The following is a 19137-nucleotide window of genomic DNA, read 5'->3' on the forward strand; positions in this document are numbered from 1 at the left end:
ATGGCCTTTCTGGTTTTCATAGTGTCTGTTAAGAAGTCAGGTGTGACTCTGATTGGTCTGCCCTTATATGTTATTTGACCTTTTTCACTTGCAGTATTTAATATTTTTTTTCTTTGCTCTGTACATTTAGTGTTTTGATTATTATTTGGTCGGAGGAATTTCTTTTTTCGTCTAGTCTATTTGGTGTTCTGTAAGCCCCTTGTGTGTTTAAAGGAACATCTTTCTTTAGATTGGAAAATTTTCTTCTATGACTTTCTTGAAAATATTTTCTGCTCTTTCTGGTCTGGAGCTGAGAGTCTTCTTTTTCTTCTGTTGCTACTATTCTTGGGTTTTGTCTTCTCATTATCATGTCCTTGATTTCTTGGATGTTTTGTGTCAGGAATTTTTTCAATTTAATATTTTTTTGGACAGATGTAGTGATTTTCTCAATTGTGTCTTCTGTGCCTGGGATCCTCTCCTCCATTTCTTTTATTCTGTTGGTGATGCTTACCTCTGTAGTTCCTGTTCTCTTCCTTTAGGTCTTCATCTCCAGGATTTTCTTGGTTTGCGTTTTCTTTATTGAATCTATTTCCATTTTGAGGTTTTGAATGTTTTAATCATTTTTTCACCTGTTTTTGTTTTCCTGTATGTCTTTGATTTGATGTATATTTGTTTTGATGTATGTTTGATGTATCCTTGTTTTCCTGTGTGTCTATTTATTTGATTGAATTTTCCTGTATTTCTTTGAGGGATTTGTTTTCTTTTAAAGTACTCTAATATCTTCATAAGCATAGATTTGAGGTCATTTTCCTGTGTTTCAGCAGCACTAGGATATTCATTTTTTTGTTTCAGAATCTGGTGGAGCCTTATTGCCCTAGGTTTTGTTGATTGTGGGTTTTTGTTTGTTTGTTTGTTTTTGTTTTTTTTCTGTCCTTTAGCCATCTGTTTGTGGCTGTAATTGGCTGGTTATTCCTAGAGCCAGCTGGGGTTTTCAGGCGTGGAGGGGAAGCCCTGCCTGGGTTGTATGCTTGGGGCTAGATCTCTATGCCGTGCTTGCAGCTTTTCTCTTCTGGTTGTGTCCCAGTTGGACGAATAGGCAGGGGGTGTGATTGTTTACCTTGTGTGAAGCAGTCTGGTCAGGTCTGCTCAGGGCAACTGGTAGGGCTGTGACCAGTAGGCTGGGTCTCTGAGTCTCTGGAATCCAGAGTCTTCCTTGGGTGGCTGGTTTGCCAGGAAGTCTGAGGCTGGATCCGTGCATGTCTGGGTGCCAGGTCTCGTCCTCTTTCTGGTGTTTCGGAGTCTCGGAGTCAGCAATGGGGACCATGGCTCGCTCGCAGTTCTTGCTCTCTAGGTAGACACTCAGATTCTTTTTTTTTTTTTTTTGGGGGGGGGGGTCTGGGCTCCGCCATCTTGGGACCAAATTCTGTGTGCTCCTATTGTCCGGATGGTTCCCACTGGAAGAATGGTAGAATTGTGGGCGGGAAGCTGAAGGTGATGTTTCTGATGTCCCAATGCTGCTGTGTTGACCTTTGGGGACCGGACGGAGCTTGGAGCTCTGTATCGCTGGTATTTGGGAGTTGTGTTTAGGTAGGTGGAAGGTGCTAGGTGATCATGTGTCCCTTGGGTCCAGGGGAAGTCCACGAAGGTCTGGGACTGTTAGTCCCTAGCTCCTGGGAAGCCTCCTTTAGCCTCGGAAACAACATGGCATTTTGGATTCCGAAGCCAGGCTACACTCTTGGTTAGCAGTCTCTGCTCACCTGCTTGTCAGATACTGTGCGCACAGTGTTACGCCATCTTGGGAAGTCTAGGACTACCTTTGAATAAAAAAGATCTAAAAAAATTTTTTTCTGACATCTTTTTTTTTTTTTTGGCTGGCTTCTCAGAGATTCTCCTGCCTTAGTTTCCTGAGTGCTGGTATTACAGGTTATTTACTAGAGAAACTGCTCAGATGTCGGTTTAAGTCAATAAAAAGTTTTTATTAGCCAGCCAGTGACTACACTGGATGTATGTGATCTCATAGCACTGAGCCCTTCTCAGGGTAGCTTTTTAAAAAAAAGGTTTTATAATTTATTTACTTTACATCCCGATTGCAGCTCCCTCCACTGCCTCCTCCTTGTCCCACCCTCTCTCCCTCTTTCATTTCCCTCCCCTAGTCCTCAGAAAGGGGGAGCCCTCCTTCCCTACCATCTGGCCCCAGGCTATCAAGTCTCGTCAGGGATGTCTGGATCCTTCCTCTGTGGCCTGGCAAGGCTGCCCCACCAGAGGGAAGTGGTCAAAGAGGAGGCAACAGAGTCCATGTCAGAGACAGCCCCTGCTCCCCTTACTAGGGAACCCACAAAGAGACTGAGCTGCCATGGGCTACTCTGAGCAGGGGGTCTAGGTCTTCTTCGTGCAGACAATGGGAATAGCCCAACCTCAAGACCCAGATATACCACTCCTGTGTGTATACCCAAAAGATGCTCTAAAATACAACAAGGACACTTGCTCAACTATATTCATAGCAGTTTTATTTGTAATACCCAGAAACTGGAAACAACCTAAATGTCCCTCAACCAAAGAATGGATACAGAAATTGTGGTACATTTACACAATGGAATACTACTCAGCTATTAAGAAGAAGGAAATCATGAAATTTTCAGGCAAATGGATGGAACTAGAAAAGATCATCCTGAGTGAGGTATCCCAGAAACAGAAAGACATGCCATATTAGCCATATAATACAGGATAACCATACTTCAATCCACAGACCTAAAGAAGCTAAATAACAAGGAAGACTCTAGGGAGGATACTTAATTCTCATTCAGAAGAGCAAATAGAATAGACACTAGAAGTGATTGAAGAGAAGGAACAGCATAGGAACCTACCATAAATGTCCTCTGAAAGACTCCACCCAGGAGGAGATTGATCAAAGCAGATGCTAAGACTCACAGCCAAACTTTGGGCAGAGCTCAGGGAGTCATAGGAAAGAGTAGGGGAATAGAAGGACTAGAACAGACAGGAGCTCCATAAGAAAACCAACAGCACCAACAAATCTGGACCAGTAAGGCCCCGCAGAGACTGATGCGCCAACCAAGGACCATGCATGATCAAAGTGAGCTTTTAAGCACAAAAATCATGTCCTGGGTTGACATACTTCAGTTAACATGAACAGTTAGCCACTGGGCAGCATTGGTGGTACACATATTCAAGCCCAACACTCAGGAGGCAGGGGCAGGTAGATCTCTGCGAGTTCAAGGCCAGAACTCTGGTTTACAGAGTGAGTTCCAGGGACACACAGAGATACCCTGTCTCAAAAACAAACAAACAAACAAACAAACAACCAGAAGCAGAATGATAGAAGCCAATAAGCAAGGTTGGTACATTTAGAGATGTTCCCATAATTGTGGGCTTTGATGGCTTAGGTCTTTTCATTTCTGGCAAGGTGGTATTGTCTACGTGTTGAGTTTTATAGATTGGCTTTTCCATCATGGAGTTCACTGTGCTAAGGTCTGAGGGCCTATTACAGTGGGAGTGATGTGGCATCACTTCTGGATTCATCTATTGTTCTTAATGGTTTAGAGTGTGTTAATGTTATAGATTAGTTTAAGAGAATCAATCATTTCAGTCTGCTGGGTGCTGTAACCACAAATTTGGCATATCTCTCCATTTATTGGTGATTTTAGATTTTTTAGGACTTTAGAATATTTTTTCCATAACACTTGTACACATATATTTTCATGAGTTTTTGGTGTTATTGTAACTATATCACTTTACAAACTTCCTGTTCAAAATAGAGACTCAAAAAATGAAATCATAGAGCTCAAAGTGTTATGAAATGAACTTACCTGGACTCCTATTTCTAGATCATTCTCGACCTCTAGAATACCTGTAATCCCCCACCCAAATGTTACTCTCTTTCCTCTCCAAAGAAAATTGTCTTGATTCTTAACACCAGTGTGGCCAAACTATATTATTCTGTTCCTACCTGCTTCTGTCACTAGGATATGTGTGTGATCCAGCCATGGTTATGTGTGGCCTTCATTCCACAATACACAGTATTCCCTTACATGGATATATGATAGGTTTAACCATCCAACTGTTGATAGATGCTTGGATGATTCCTACTCAAGGCAATTCAGTGCATCAGTAAATAAGCCTTTTTTGATGTTTTAAGTCATATGTGTACTTTTTCTGCTAGGGCAATTACATGTATTTGTTCAACTTCAGTAAGTAATGCCAAACTGCTGTCTAAAATACATTTTCACCAGCTGTATCTGAGTTCTACATGTAGCCTTCTTTGGTCTCTGTGAGTATTTGTACTCGTGCGTGCGTGCGTGCGTGCGCGCACACACACACACACACACACAGTACATAAATATACATAGCTACACATACATAAAAATAAAATGTTAAAAATTCTTTTACTTGCTAAATGGGCAGGTCTACCCAGTATCACCCTAAATCTTTCAAAAGTCTTACCAAGGAGTTTCATGGCCACACCCTGTTTTGATCTTTGTCCAAAGGCTATAACTTGAGACTCTATTGCCTGCTGGAAACTGCCAGATTGTCTGCTCCCAAACTAAGCAGATCTTCCATGTTGGTGCTGGCTGCCTCACTGGACTTTATTATATATAACTAAAGAATTAATCCACCAGCAGTTTCTATATTCTGCTTGGAACCTCTCTAGTCATGTCTATGTGTTCACGGTTACACATTGTATCAGTCACAGTAACACAGGCAAAGGTGTCACTCACCTTTCCATAGCTCACTAACACAGTTCACCTTCTAACCCTGTCTTAGTAATTCACCTGCACTTTGTCTCCTCATCACCCTGGACCAGAAGCAATGCTGTGTTAAGTTATTTGGCTTAAATATACTTCCAGGTATACTTGTTTTATTAATTCTGAATAACAAACCACCTAAAAAGATGGCTCAAAATGTATTGTCTTGATTCAGCTGGCCAGCGGGGTGACCTGGGGAAATTGCCCTACTCCATGTATGCTGGGTGGAGCCATTCTTTCTCTGCAATCTAAGTGCCACCTTTATCACAAATCAAGTGGCCATATACACCTGGATTTATTTCTGGACTTGTTGAATTCTGTTGTTTTGTCTGTTCTTGGGCCACTATTTCACATGCTTACTGACCCTGACTTTAGAATAAACAAATCCTGCGGTTAAGCCATGACTCTTCTTTTCCAAGTTGTCTTTTGCTCTTCTAGATACATTTTCTAATCAGCTTTTCAACACCTTTTGGATTTTAATTGAGATTACACTGAGTAATAGAGAAAATTGGAAGAGCTGACATCTTTACAGATACATGTTCTTTTTTGTATATCTTAAACATTTCTCTTGGTACAGTTTTCAGTATTCTATGTGGAATGCTTGTTCCTTATATTTGGATTTGATTTTAACTGATATTTATAAATGATACATTTTTTGTTTAAAAAATGTTTGTGAGGAACAGGTAAGATGGCTCAGTGGTTAAGAACACAGACTGCTCTTTCAGGGGACCCTGGGGTTCAATTCCCAGAAGCTCACAACTGTTTGTAATTCCAGCTACATAGGATCTGGCATCCTCACTCACACAAACATACAGCCAAAACATCAGTACACAGAAAATGAACATAAATCATTAAAATTTTTAAAATGTTTGTGAGCATATGGAAATAAAATTGATTTTTGCATATTGACCTTGTATGAAGCAGCCATGCTAGACTTATTCTTTAAACCTGTCAAATCATCTGTTGATTATTTTTTAATTAAATTTTTTATATTAATTACAGTTTATTCACTTTTGATCCCAGCTGTAACCCCCTCCTTCTTTCTCTTCCAAACCCACCCTCCCTCCCTCATCTTCTTTTATGCCTCTCTCCAAGTCCACGGATAGGGAAGATCCTCCTCCCCTTCCATCTGACCCTCGCTTATCCAGTCTCATCAGAAGTGACTGCAATGTCCTCTTCTGTGGCCTGGAAAGGCTGCTCCCTCATTAGGGGGAGGCAGTCAAAGAGCTAGCCACTGAGTTCATGTCAGGGACAGTTCCTGTTCCCCTTGCTAGGGTACCCACTTGGATACTGAGCTGCCATGGGCTACATCTGAGCAGAGGTTCTAGGTTATCTCCATGCATGGTCCATGGATGGAGTATCAGCCTCAGAAAAGACCCCTTCGCCCAGATATTTTGGTTCTGTTGCTCTCCTTGTGGAGTTCCTGACCTCTCCAGGTCTTACTATCTCCCCTGTCTTTCCTAAGATTCCCTGCACTCTACCTAAAGTTTGGTTATGAGTCTCAGCATCTGCTTTAATACCCTTCTGGGTAGTCTTTCAGAGGCTCTCTGTGGTAGGCTCCTGTCTTGTTTCCTGTTTTCTCCTTTTTCCAATGTCCATCCCGTTTGCCTTTCTGAGTAAGGATTAATTATCTTACCCAGGGTCCTCCTTCTAGCTCAGCTTCTTTAGGTGCACAGATTTTTGTAGGTTTATCCTATATTATATCCACTTATAAGTGAGCATATACTGTGTGTGTCTTTCTGCTTCTGGGATACCTCATTCAGGATGATCTTTTCTAGTTCCATCCATTTGCTTGCAAATTTCATGATTTCCTTGTTTTTAATTGCTAAGTAGTATTCCATTGTGTAATTCCTCAATTGAGGGACATCTGGGTTGTTTCCAGGTTCTGGTTATTACGAATAAAGATACTACAAACATGGTTGAACAAATGTCCTTGTTGTGTACTTGAGCATCTTTTGGATATATGCCTAGGAGTGGTATAGCTGGATCTTGAGGAAGCGCTATTCCTAGTTGTCTGAGAAAGCGCCACATCTGTTGTTTCTTTACCATACATGTTAATAATGACAATTTTATTTTCCCCTTAACATTATTTTCACATTTTTTTTGTGTTGTTGGTTGATCACACTGCAAAGAGTACTCAAAAATGTCAAATAAAGATGCTAATTGTAATCAGAAGAAAGGGTTAACTTTGATGTTCAGTTCAATACTTGCCATACATTTTTTTAAATACACTCCTATATTAGGAGTGTATTTTGATTATAAAATTTCCCTTTTGCTACTTTCCTAAGGGTTTTGTGTGTATGTGTGTGATGAATAAGTATTAAAGCTTATAAAACACACTTTTTTGGGTCTACTGAAATTATTTCATAACTTTTTATTTAGGTTATGATGATAAGTACATTGATTTTACAATGTCAAATTATATTTGACATATTGTAGTACATGTCATAATAGTATATCTGACATAATGTCAAATTCACATTTCCAAGAGTAAATCTGGAGCTGGGGATGTAGCTCAGCCAGTTGAATGCTCATCTGGCATGCCTGCAGCAACCCTGAGCACTGGCATAGCCATGTAATCTCAACCAACACTCAGGCAGGCCATCAGCAGAAAGATCATATGTTCAGAGATCATTCTCAGGTAAAGAGCAAGTTAGAGGCAAGCCTACAATATAGGACCCTGGGAAGAGAAGGAAGAGGAGGAAGAGAAAAAGAAGAGAAGGAGGAGGAGGAGCAGGAAGAGGAGGGGGAGGAGGAGGAGGAATCTAATTTGGTAGTTTTGGATGGTTTCTGCATCTCTATATATGGTGGTAAACTTCCTTTTATGTGGAAGTTCTTGTTGGGATTTGGTATCAAAGTTTTGTTTTGGAATTGTCACCCTTTTTTCCCTCCTCTGAAAGATCTCACATAAACTTAGTGTTACTTATCCCTTAAATCTTTGGTTTCTTTTAGAAATTGATTATATGAACAAGATTCCATGATACTATCAATGCATGATAATATCAATGCATTCCAACTTCTGTGTTATCAACAATAGGCTTCCAGCATGAAGTTATTGGGGACCAAAAGATGGAAATCTATTTTTCACATTATGCCATGAGGAAAAAAGAAAAAAAAATGGTAGTCAAAAATGTTTTATATACACAGAGAGCTTGTATTTCATACACACACAAAAAAAAGAATGTTATTATGGTAAATTCATTAGTACTGGCTGCATTTGCAAAGATATACCGTGGTGTGGCCAGAGGTCAGAGTTGAGTATCTCCCACCTCGCTGAGGCAGTGTCTCTCTTGTTTCTGCTGCTGTACTGCATACATGGGGCTGACTGACACTTGAATTTTCGGCTCATTTTCCTGTTTCAGCTTCTCAGATAAGTACAGGAGTGCTGAAATTCCAGATGTGGGCACCACACCTGATGTTTACATGGGCTTAGTGTCTAGAACTTGATTACCAGGCTATGTAGCAATCACTTTCACCCACAAAGCCAGCTCTCAGGTCTTATACCTGAATTCTTTTTTTATTCTTTTTTAAAATTATTTTTATTTTTATTAATTACAGTTTATTCACTTTGTATCCCCCCTGTACCTCCCTTTCTCCTCCCTTACCAATCCCACCCTCCCTCTTCTCCACCTGTGTTCCTCTCCCAGTTCACTGATAAGGTAGGTCCTCCTCCCGTTCCCTCTAATTGTAGTCTATCAGAGTGGCTGCATTGTCTTCTTCTGTGGCCTGGTAAGGTTGCTCCCCCCTCAGAGCAAGAGCAGGCCAATCAGTTCATGTCAGAGACAGTCCCTGTCCCCATTACTATGGAACCCACTGGGTACTGAACTGCCATAGACTACCTCTGTGCAGGGTTCTAGACCATCTCTATGAGTGGTCCTTGGCTGGAGTATCAGTTTCAGAAAAGACCTCTGTGCCCAGACTTTTTAGATCTGTCGCTGTCCTTGTGGAGCTCTTGTCCCCTCCAGGTCTTACTATCTCCACTTCTTTCATAAGATTTCCTGTACTCAACCCTATATCTGACAGAGGGCTAATATCTAGTATATATAAAGAACTCAAGAAGTTAAACAACAACAAATCAAGTAATCCAATTAAAAATTGGGTACAGAGCTAAACAGAGAATTCTCAATAGAGGGATCTGAAATGCAGAGAAACACTTAAAGAAAGAAATGTTCAATGTCCTGAGTCATCAGGGAAATGCAAATCAAAACAACCCTGAGATTTCACCTTACACCCATCAGAATGGCTAAGATGAATAACTCAAGTGACAACACATGCTGGAGTGGATGTGGAGAAAGGGGAACCCTCCTCTACTGCTGGTGGGAATACAAACTTATACAACCACTTTGGAAATCAATCTGGCACTTTCTCAGACAATTAGAAATAGTGCTTCCTCAAGATCCAGCTATATCACTCCTTGGCATATATCCAAAAGATGCTCAAGTACACAATAAGGACATTTGCTCAACCATGTTTGTAGCAGCTTTATTCGTAATAGCCAGAAGCTGGAAACAGCCAGGATGCCCCTCAATTGAGGAATGGATACAGAAATTATGGTACATTTACACAATGGATTATTACTCAGTGATAAAAAAACAAGGAAATCATGGATTCTTAACCCTCAGAAATCTTGAGATTTAAAAAAAAAGTTTGATGTTGATGTTTTAAACTATTAAAATTTGGAATAGTAATGCAACAATAGAAAATAAATACATACCAACTCTGATTCAGCAACATCTCTCAGCAAAGTAAAAACTCTTGTTTTAGATTCTGATCTGGATACAAGTATACAAGTACAGAATAAATGCAGTGATTTAGAGTTCATGGACACTTGGTGAATATTTTCATGATCTACCATATTTATGTGTTTATCTGAATGGTAATTCTAGGAATGGTTTACCTATATATTAGTGGAATGGTAATTTATAATTCCTATAAAGAAAATAATATTTTGGTTGTTTCTAAGTATTCTTAATCATATATCTGTTAAATTGAACCAATAGTGTTTAGAAGTGGAAGAAAGTAATTTGCTGAGATGTCATTTGGGAACTTTCTCCAAGAAAGTCTGGAAGTGGAGAGTTTTCACACGAGGTTCAGTGCCTGGACACCTTTTAACAACCAGTTCTTAAATAGACAGGTGAGTTACGTACATACAGCAGACATGGGTTCAACTGTGTAAAGTTATTTTTACTGGGGTATGTTGAGTCTTATTTTAACAAAAAATACTTTTGTTTTTGAGTCTCCTCCTCTTCTTCCCCTTCCTCCTCCTCCTCCTCCTCCTCCTCCTCCTTCTCCTCCTCCTCCTCCTCCTCCTCCTCCTCTTCATGAACCTGGCTATGTCCCACAGAGAGTGTCTTTTCACCCAAGACTTTGTCTGTTATCTAGGGAGGCACCACAGCTGCCCCTTGCTCTCTGCATCTCTAGGACATCATGAGCTTCTGTGGTGGGAGAGGGAAGTAGGGCAAGGTCAGGGCACTTTCAAGTATGTTTCTGTGTTTTGTTAATCAGTGGATTCCATTGTGTGATTCTGTGTAGCCTGAGAGCACCTGTTCTTTTGAAAAATAATTCAGAAAGATTTCTTTGAACAGTGGGGCAATCTCACCAGGTTTTTAAAAGGAAACAGCTCATGTAGGTTCAGCTGCTTCCATACTGGAAGGAGGGTGGGTGTAGCTGGGGGAGAAAGCCTGATCTATAATAAAGACAATGAATTTGTGTCTTTGTGTAGGCAAAAATGAGCTGAAGCCAGCTTTCAAGGGTGTTGGTTCATAGTGTATATCCTCCCTGGAGACACAGTCATTGTGTAATAATTACTAATTTTTAGCTTTGTGAGTATTATGAAGCTCCAAAGCTAGGAATAAAGAAAACCAAATCTATATTAAGTGGTCTTGCTTCCACAATTCAGTGAATATGGCCTGTAGATAAGATGAAATCTTTGGACTCTTGCCCTAGGCCACACTAACCTAGGTAAAAACAGGAGAAGTGAATCATCATTGCCCTTTGTGTTCCAGAGGCTCTCCTTAGCTTCTCTGTAATTATATTCCCCCTGGTTTTCCCCACTGGCCTACCCAACAAGCCCTGGCTTGCCCGTGTTACTAGATAAAAGAGCCTTAAGCTGAGAGGAGAAACCTGTCAGCCTGTGTGAAAGCACTTGTAACCATCATGAATGATGTAAATATCAACCATGAGGTTGTTAGTTGACCGACTGCTTAGCAACTAAGAACATTTGATGCTGGACAGACAGTGAAATCTCATTTTCCTCTCTTCCAGCTCTTTCAAGAAAGAGTTACTCTCATAAGTCACTGGTTTGACCTCTGGACCAACAAGCAACGGCAGGAATTCTTATTCACAATTCTTTCACAATGCTCTAAATCACAATTAAGGTAAAAATAGCATAATGACATAATTTGATTCTTAAGGAAACCGAAATATGGTAGTATGTTTCTATAACCCTTAAGGAGTTTTCTCTTTCCCTGTAAAAAATGAGGCAGCGGTTATTTTAAGGCTTATGAGCAGGTTCTGGTGCCTGCTTCTTCCTCCAGGCTGAAGCAGAGCCTTGGGGGCTTAACACCTGCACACCCGTTGGGAGGCCGTTTCGTTTTTGCAAACACTTGTCTGTGGCTTGGTTTATTCTCTTGGTCTATTAAATTCTCTCTGGAGCTGTTACACAGACAATATATGCCAGATGAATATCTGGCACAAAGGAGGATGCTTCACAGGTCCTTATTAAATACTGAATGGATCTGAAGATAATGTAAGAAAAGGCAAGACATAAAAAGAAGGAAAGAAACAAACAAAGAAACAAAGAAAGAAGGACAATACTAGTGGCCTTCAGTGTTATGGGAAGACATACAGCATGCCAGTGTTGATTGCTAATGGGTTCCTGCTCTTATTCCTCCTTTCCCCTTTGGCATAGTGTGACATTTCTTAGTTGAAATCACAGCCAGGGCAGCTAATGTCCTGATCAGGATTAGTGCTCTAGAGAGTATTAGCTTTCTCTAATTGGGAAGTCCCAATTCTTCAGCTGCTTGAAGCTGTTTTCCAGTGAGCAGAGCAAACCTCAGACTCAGGGGATCATCAGAGCAACCAGTGGCCTAGTAAACAGCCAGCTAAATGTTAGAAATGGACTCTCATGAGCGAAACTGGAGGTACTCACGAGGTGTGGCTAACCAGAATATTCTAGAAAGCCCCTCGGTGTGCCTGGACCTGACTGAAGAACCTAGATGGGCAACAGCAGGTCCTGTAAAAATGGTTTTGCAGAACTCATCTCCAAAGAGGTTACCATAAGTTTGTCTTGAATACTTGCTGATAACTTTGGCCAACAATCACAACAGAACAGTATTTCTGAGATGTTGTCCTTTGTCCATGGAGTGAAACTCTTTACCCAGTTCTCTTTGACAGAGAGCTGGACTGTCAAACCTGTAGGAAGGATTCGAGGAAATGGCTTATTTCCTACTGTTTAGTGAAACTCTTGGCATGTCATCAGTTGGGGTTAGTTCCTTTCAATTTCTTATACCATTATCAAAATCATTAAGAAGTAAGTGTGGCCAAACTGGCTTGGACTTCAAAAATTGCCTCCTACCGTTTCTCCCACCTTTCCCTGCCACCAGCTGAGATCACTTTTTAAAAAATCTTCTTCACTGGCTTCTCACTCCTGCATCTGTGGGTTTGGAGTAGATTGTCACTGAGGATTCCTGGCGGGCTTCACTGGAAGAAGACTGCTCTCTGTGTGGAATGAATTGTGAAGATTCTTTTACTTAAGGAATATTTATTTTCCTGCACTTACATGTGTGTGTCCAGGGAGGGGATGTCTGGATGCCTGCAGAAGATCCTGTGGAGGTGGCGTTATAAGCATTTGTAAGCTTCTGTACAGTGTGGGCGCTGGGAAGTAACCTCAAGGCCTCTGGAAGAGCTGTTACGTGCTCTTAACCACTGAGCCATGTCTCCAGCCCCAATAGAGGCTTTTCAGTCACTGTCTGAAGATCAGGAGGAAGGCATGCTTCACTATAGTCATTTGCTGTGATTTCTTTTATCCTACTTTTCAGCTTTCTAGAAAAAGAAACAAATAACAGACCAAACCTTTGTACAGTGCAGTCCAGTCTCAGCGATAAAGCAAGCAATTTCAGTTGCAACCACTGGAGGTCACTAGAGATCTTGTAGTATATATGAGGCCGCTTAACATAGACCTGACATTTTGTCGCTGGAATTGTACCCTTTGGTACCCGAATTCTTCTTTCTGTGGAACCAACCTGTTCTGTAGTATTTCTTTGCTTTGTTTGACAGCAGCTGTGTTCCCACAGAGGGATCTATGAGTGAGTCATAGTTTGTGCAGCTGTTAACACGCTCTCTGGGCTGCTGACTTCACAGGAAGTTGTCTGTGAGTTTCTGGTTTCTAGATTTGACCTTCTCAGGTCCTCTTTTAACTTATAGAGATTGTTTTTGTTATCGAACATAATATTTCTATTCATGCTCTTCTCCATCTCAGGCTTCTATATTTAGGTGATTTTACCTCCCCTCAAATGTTTCCAGAGGTACACTGTGGGTTGCAAGTCTAATTAAATTAGAGCTGTGGTCAATTTTACTTAGATCTAGAAACTCAACTAATTTTTGAACAAGTTAATACAATCAGCTTCCCTTAAAACATCTTTATAGAGATGTAATTCATATACAATAACATTCATCAACTGAAAAACTCAAGTGAATAGTTTTAGAATATTCAACAGAATTTTGTGGTCATCATATAATCTATGTTTACCACATTGCCATCATTCCCAGAGCAACCTCCTAGTCAGTGATAGCCACTCTCTCTCTCCTGTCCTCTCAGCTGTGTCCAACCACAAGTCTTCCTGTCTCTAAATTTACCCCCTCTGGACTCTTCATATACATAGAGACTGGTAATGTAATTTTTTTTGGTAGCTTCTTTCATGTATTAAAATGTCAAGGTTAATCCACTTTGTAGCACACTTTAGCACTTCTCTCCTTGTCAAATAACCTTCCATTGTGTGGACTTGCCACATTTTATCCTGTCATCAGTTGGTAGATACTGGATATGCTTCCTATTTGGACTGTTGAAGATAATGCTCCTGTGGACATCTGTATCTATGTTTTCCTAAAGGGTACTTTTCTTTTCCTCAGTTTTAGCCCAGGTTCTAGGGTCTGTGTATTCGTCAGATTTATTTCTTTAGTGCATGACTGGGCGGTGGTCATGAGCACGCTCAGGTGTGAGCACGCTCAGGTGTGAGTATGGAGGTTGGAGGACAACTGGTGGGAGCTGGTCTCTTGTTGTACTGTGAGGGCCCCAGGATTGATTCAGGTAGTGACGCTTGGCAGCAAGTGCCATGACCTACAGCCATCTCTCCAGCTGTTTTACTTCTCAAGCATACATATGAGTGAGCTTAGTGGTGGAGTGCTTGGCCTACCATGTGTAAGAGCCTGGGTTCAATTCTCAGTATGGGAAAAATAAAAGTTATGAAGTAAAGTACTATTTTGAGGGAAACAGATGCTTGTAACAGTAACAGTACCATGGAGTTTTAGTCAGTCAGTGTTTGTTTTGAGTTCTCATTCCTGTGCTCTTTCTCCTCCCATAATGGAAACTTAATAAGAAAAACATACATCACTTGTTTACTTGCAGTCTTGTGTAAACTCTACTGTATTGTAGAACAGCACTTTTCCTCATAACAGAGGCCATTGTTTATGTTTGTTTGTTTTACAGTCTCTCTAATTTTTTTATTGATGAAACGATATATTCTGATCATGCTTCCCCACTTCCAGCTCCTCCCGCCTCCTTCCCACCTCCTCGCATACCCAACTCCATTCCCTTTCTTTTGTTTTAAGTGGTTTATTTTATAATTTCCAGATAACTTTTTAAATTCATATAGTCATATTTATAAACATGGTATTTCATTATCAGTAGGAAGATGTTATCAGAAGTTTTTGAAACTTTATTCCTAATTTCTATAAAATATATTTAAATCTCTAAGACCTAATATTCTATACTGTTAACTTTTAGAATGATCTCAAGTGGAACTTTATAATAAATAAGATGTTTTTCACTAATTTAGTATCTCAAATCATCCTTCTGGCCAGTGTTCCTCATTTTGACTAAAGAGTTTCCTCTCCTGGAAGTGTTTTCATCTCTCCGTTATGCATTTCCAAGGACATCACACTCATGTGTCAGCAGGCTTCATGGTTCTTGCTAGTGTCTATCTTCTTCTAGTTGACTAAACTGACCTTTCAAGGCAACTGGGCTGTTTGTATCTGTCACACTTGGAGAAATCTCCAAGGACTGTGGATTGCTTTTCTTGCTGTACTGGTGGGACCGGTTTTAAATTGCTTCTGCCCAGCTGCCAGCATTGCCTTCCTACAAAGGCTTTTCATTCCAGAACTGAAGAAGTTTAAACTTGTAGACTTCCTGGGTGGGTGGGGCAACATTCATGCAACTGCCTTTCAAGAGGTGGGGGAGGGAAGGACCAAAGAAAGAAAAAGGTCACGAGCAGTGAAAGAGAAATCAGGTGTGGTCATTTGTCTCCACCAGAGCAGAATGGAGATGGGAGTGGGCAGGAAAACACACATCTCTGTATACCTACGGGAGAATACCCATGACCCCTCTAACACACTCATTTACTCTTTCCATATGGGCCCTGAAATTGGTCAGGCGAGGAAATCTCATTTGGTGTGGTGTGTCGAGAAAACTGGGTACATAGTTTTTAGAGACAGCACACTCCGAGCTTACTTTGGAGCCCAGCAAAGCTGCATCACTCTGAGTTCAGAAACTCATTCTAAAGGAGAGTATTTCCATATGGCAATGGAAAGTTGTTAAGGAAAAAAACATCATCCAGTGACGGTGTAACACCAAAGCAGAATAAAACAGACTTCTCAGGACCGTGACAGAGGATCACTTATGCCATCAAAGGAGGATGGAGCTTGATCTGAACAAGACACAGGCAATGTAAAAATCCCTAGTCAAGGGGCAGAGAAGAGTGGATGGAAAATCCCCATGAGGAAACTCAAGGGCAAGGGGATTCTGTTTAAACCAACCTAGTAGGCTTTGGCTGGAGACAGGCTAGGGGATCAGACACCCTCTGGGGCAGTGAGAGATCAGGAACCTGATCAGATTTTCAGAGTGATCAGGTATCAAGGGGTTGGGGTTTGTGCTAAAATGACTTAGCAATGTTCTTTGATAAGACAGGACTTTACAAAGGAGCTCAGATGGACAGAGAAGGCTTAGGAGCCTGAGAGGGTAGAACTGTGTCAGAAGGGAGCGGGCAGTGCTAAGACACTCAGAACTTCAAACTACCGTATCTGGACATGCAGAGAGTCTGGAAATTTGGGTCGTTTTGTCTCTCTTTTCCCCTAAGGCCCATGTTCTGAGCATTCTCCAAACTTCTACACAGTTTAGTTTGTTTGGGGCAATCATATGAAGTATTCTCATTCATTGTTGAGATGTGTTATAAGGGTTGATGAGGCTAATAAAAAAACCACTTGTTTATTTATTTTATTTTATGTGTCTGGATGTTTTTACCTGCATGTGTTTGTGTACCACAAGTGTGTAGTGCATCCAGAGGCCAGAAGAGGGTATTGGATCTTCTTGGACTGGAGTTACAGACAGTTGTGAGCCACCATGGGGGTGCTGGGAATGGAACCTGGTCCTTTGGAAAAAGCATCCAGAGCTCTTAACCACTGAGACATCTCTCCAGTCTCCTCCCCAACAAAAATGCTTCAGTTCAAAAGCAAAGAAGAAACTAGACTCCCAAGCTGTCATCTTGGGGGAGGGGTGCAAGAGCAGTGGACGTGTTAGGCAAATCCTTAAGTTCTTAATTCCTGTGTTCTCAGTGGCATTACTCTCTGTTGCCATAACGTTCTCTGTATCAAACAGAACCACCCCACACATGGTGTTTTCACATACAGTACCTTCTTTGTCTAAACCACTTTTATCGTAAGAACTAGACACAATAGTATCTCAAGTGTACAGGACAGTGGGGTTACAATGGAAGGCTGGAAACATCCTTTGTCTCGTCTCCATTTCTTCCTAGGGTTTACACAATTCATTACCTGCCCACCCACACCATCCTGTTTCTCTTTTCCCTGCTGACGCCTGAGTATTGCTCATTACTTCACACTCAGGGATCTGAAGGTCTCAGGCACCTGGAAATTGGATTGAATTCCTCATGGGATTTACATTCCCAATTGTCTTTGGTCGAGGAGAGGCCCTGTAGATAGTAATTCTGCCCAAGAGATGTTAGCATTTTCTGCAGAGAGCTTCTCAGGGTGTTTTCTTCAACCTTAAACTTTAGCAGGGACTTACAGATGGGTATTTGCCCTCCCCCAGCCTGCTCGCCTGTGGTCTCTGTTGTGTGAAGATTATTCCTCAAATTAGTTAGTCCTTAGGGAAACCATCTCAGGAGACAAGATTGAGGCCCATAGCGTGAGGATGGCAAAATTGAAATGTAGAAATCCTGGCCTTGTGATGACACCATCGCATCCTTAAATTTGAGGCTGCCCTCATCAGGAGGTCTAAACTGTCTTCCTATTTAGTAGTCACTTCTCTGGTCATCTCAACTCTTCAGAATGTGGCACTTAGCAGTCACACAGATGGGAGAGAGCCCAGCAGACCCACACAGTCATCTAAGGAATTAACCGGATGTGTGTGCTCTCCTAAAACCACCATGTGTATGCTCTGTGCTGTACGTAACGGCAGCAGCAGCTGCTGTCCTGCTGCCGCTTCCTTACAATGGGAAGTTGAGTTCACAGACATTGAACGAGCATGTCTCAACACACTAGCCTGGGGTTTGTACAACACAGATCCTGATGCTTGATAGAGACTGTGGTTCAAGTAACCTGGAATGGGGTTGAGGAAAGTGTTGTCACCAAGTTCCCCAGGTGATCTGGTGCACAGCCAAGGACAAAACACAGTAGGAGGCTCTCGAAGGCTCCAGGGCTCCTTCTGCCTGTCGTTCCCTTTCCTTTCTGGAGGCAGGAACACTGGCTACATGGACTGCCCTGGTTTTTAAGTGCCTTTTGCCTCCTACGTTGGTGAGGCTACTTAGTGGTTTTAGAATAAGCTTCATTATGTAGTTGGCCCTAACCTTGGTTGGAATAATTAAGGAGATTTTATTCCTGCATAACTGAAAATTCCAGGGATAGATCTGGTTGCAGTCGAAGCCCAGTTTCAATAACAAAGCCAGTGCCTTGTTTCTTGCTTTCCCTGCTCTGCTTTCTCTGCCCTCAGCAACCTTGGCTTCTTATGTATCCTCAGTGTGTCAACAAGGGGGAAAAGTGAGTTATTTGGAGTGTCATTTTAATTGGACTAGATCAAAGGTCCAGGCCAGCACTGCCCCCATACCCTTTTGAAGGCTTTATATCTCAAGCTAGTACCCGGATGACTTGAATTCCTGATTCTCTTGTCTCCATTTCCTGAGTGCTGAGGCTAAAGCATGTGAGACAATGCTCATACATGTGATGCTGAGGATCAAACCACAGATTTGATGCATGCTACCTGTTGGGTTTAGTGGATCTCAGTAGTAGCAGCCTCTGTAGGCTAACAGTATTTACCTCTGTGTGGGAACGATGGTAGATATTTTCTGCACACACTATCAGCCTCTGCACTCCACCAGAGGCAGGCTTTGCCATCCTTCTGAATCTCGCCCCAGGCACGGATGAAGGTAGCTTTGCTTTGCATTTTCCCATGGATCTGAGGCAATAGGGTCCTCAAAATAGCCTTGCCCACGCCAACAACACACATTCTCCCAGAACTTCACTCATTCAAGGATTCCTCCAGTCCCACAGTTTCTTTCCTGTTGATCTGCCCTTTTCTAGATACTTTCTCACTACCCTATTTTCAGACAATGCGTCCCCACTTCAGTAATTCGCATGCTTGTTCTCCTACCCCCCACCTCCCTGCTTCAGCCTTTCAACATCTTTGCCCAGTCTCTGTCATTTCTCCACTGGTGACACTGTTCATAAAGAATTAATGGACAATGCCATCAGCAGAGTAGATTTTTATTATGCTTTTTTTTGAGCCAGTTTTTCTATACATCCTAGCTAGCTTACCCTCCCAAGTGCTCTGATTATAGGTGTGATCGACAATGCCTAGGTGGATATTTTCTTTAAGTAAAGGAAATATACAAGCTTTATCCAAACAATATAGCCTTTGTACAAAGGCTATGCAAACAGTGCAATGAACCCCTATATAATGAACACTTTTTTTTCTTACAATGATAAGCTCTTGGTCCATATTAATTTCATCAGTTTCCTCAGTGTTCATACCATTGATTTGGGTTCACTGACCACTCACACACCAGACTGAGCTCAAAAGATGATTATTGAACGCTAAACAGGAACTGATCGGCCAGGGCCAGAATCTGGACTGGGGAGCCAGACTAGGACATAGGTCTGCTTTTAAAAC

The 19137-nt window shown here is 41.5% G+C and overlaps 1 protein-coding gene across 1 annotated transcript in view; it reads left to right on the forward strand.

Annotated features, from left to right (window-relative positions):
* The first annotated feature begins 9746 nt into the window (after window positions 1-9746).
* Ect2l (epithelial cell transforming 2 like) overlaps window positions 9747-19137 on the forward strand; it is a 74462-nt gene continuing 65071 nt past the window's right edge. The window contains exons 1-2 of the mRNA XM_060380225.1: window positions 9747-9873; window positions 11004-11116. Coding sequence (XP_060236208.1) covers window positions 9772-9873; window positions 11004-11116 — 215 coding nt within the window. The 5' untranslated portion in view covers window positions 9747-9771. The remainder of the gene's footprint in view (window positions 9874-11003; window positions 11117-19137) is intronic.

The sequence above is a fragment of the Meriones unguiculatus genome, chromosome 3 (genome assembly GCF_030254825.1).
Source record: "Meriones unguiculatus strain TT.TT164.6M chromosome 3, Bangor_MerUng_6.1, whole genome shotgun sequence".
Classification (NCBI taxonomy): Eukaryota; Metazoa; Chordata; class Mammalia; order Rodentia; family Muridae; genus Meriones; species Meriones unguiculatus.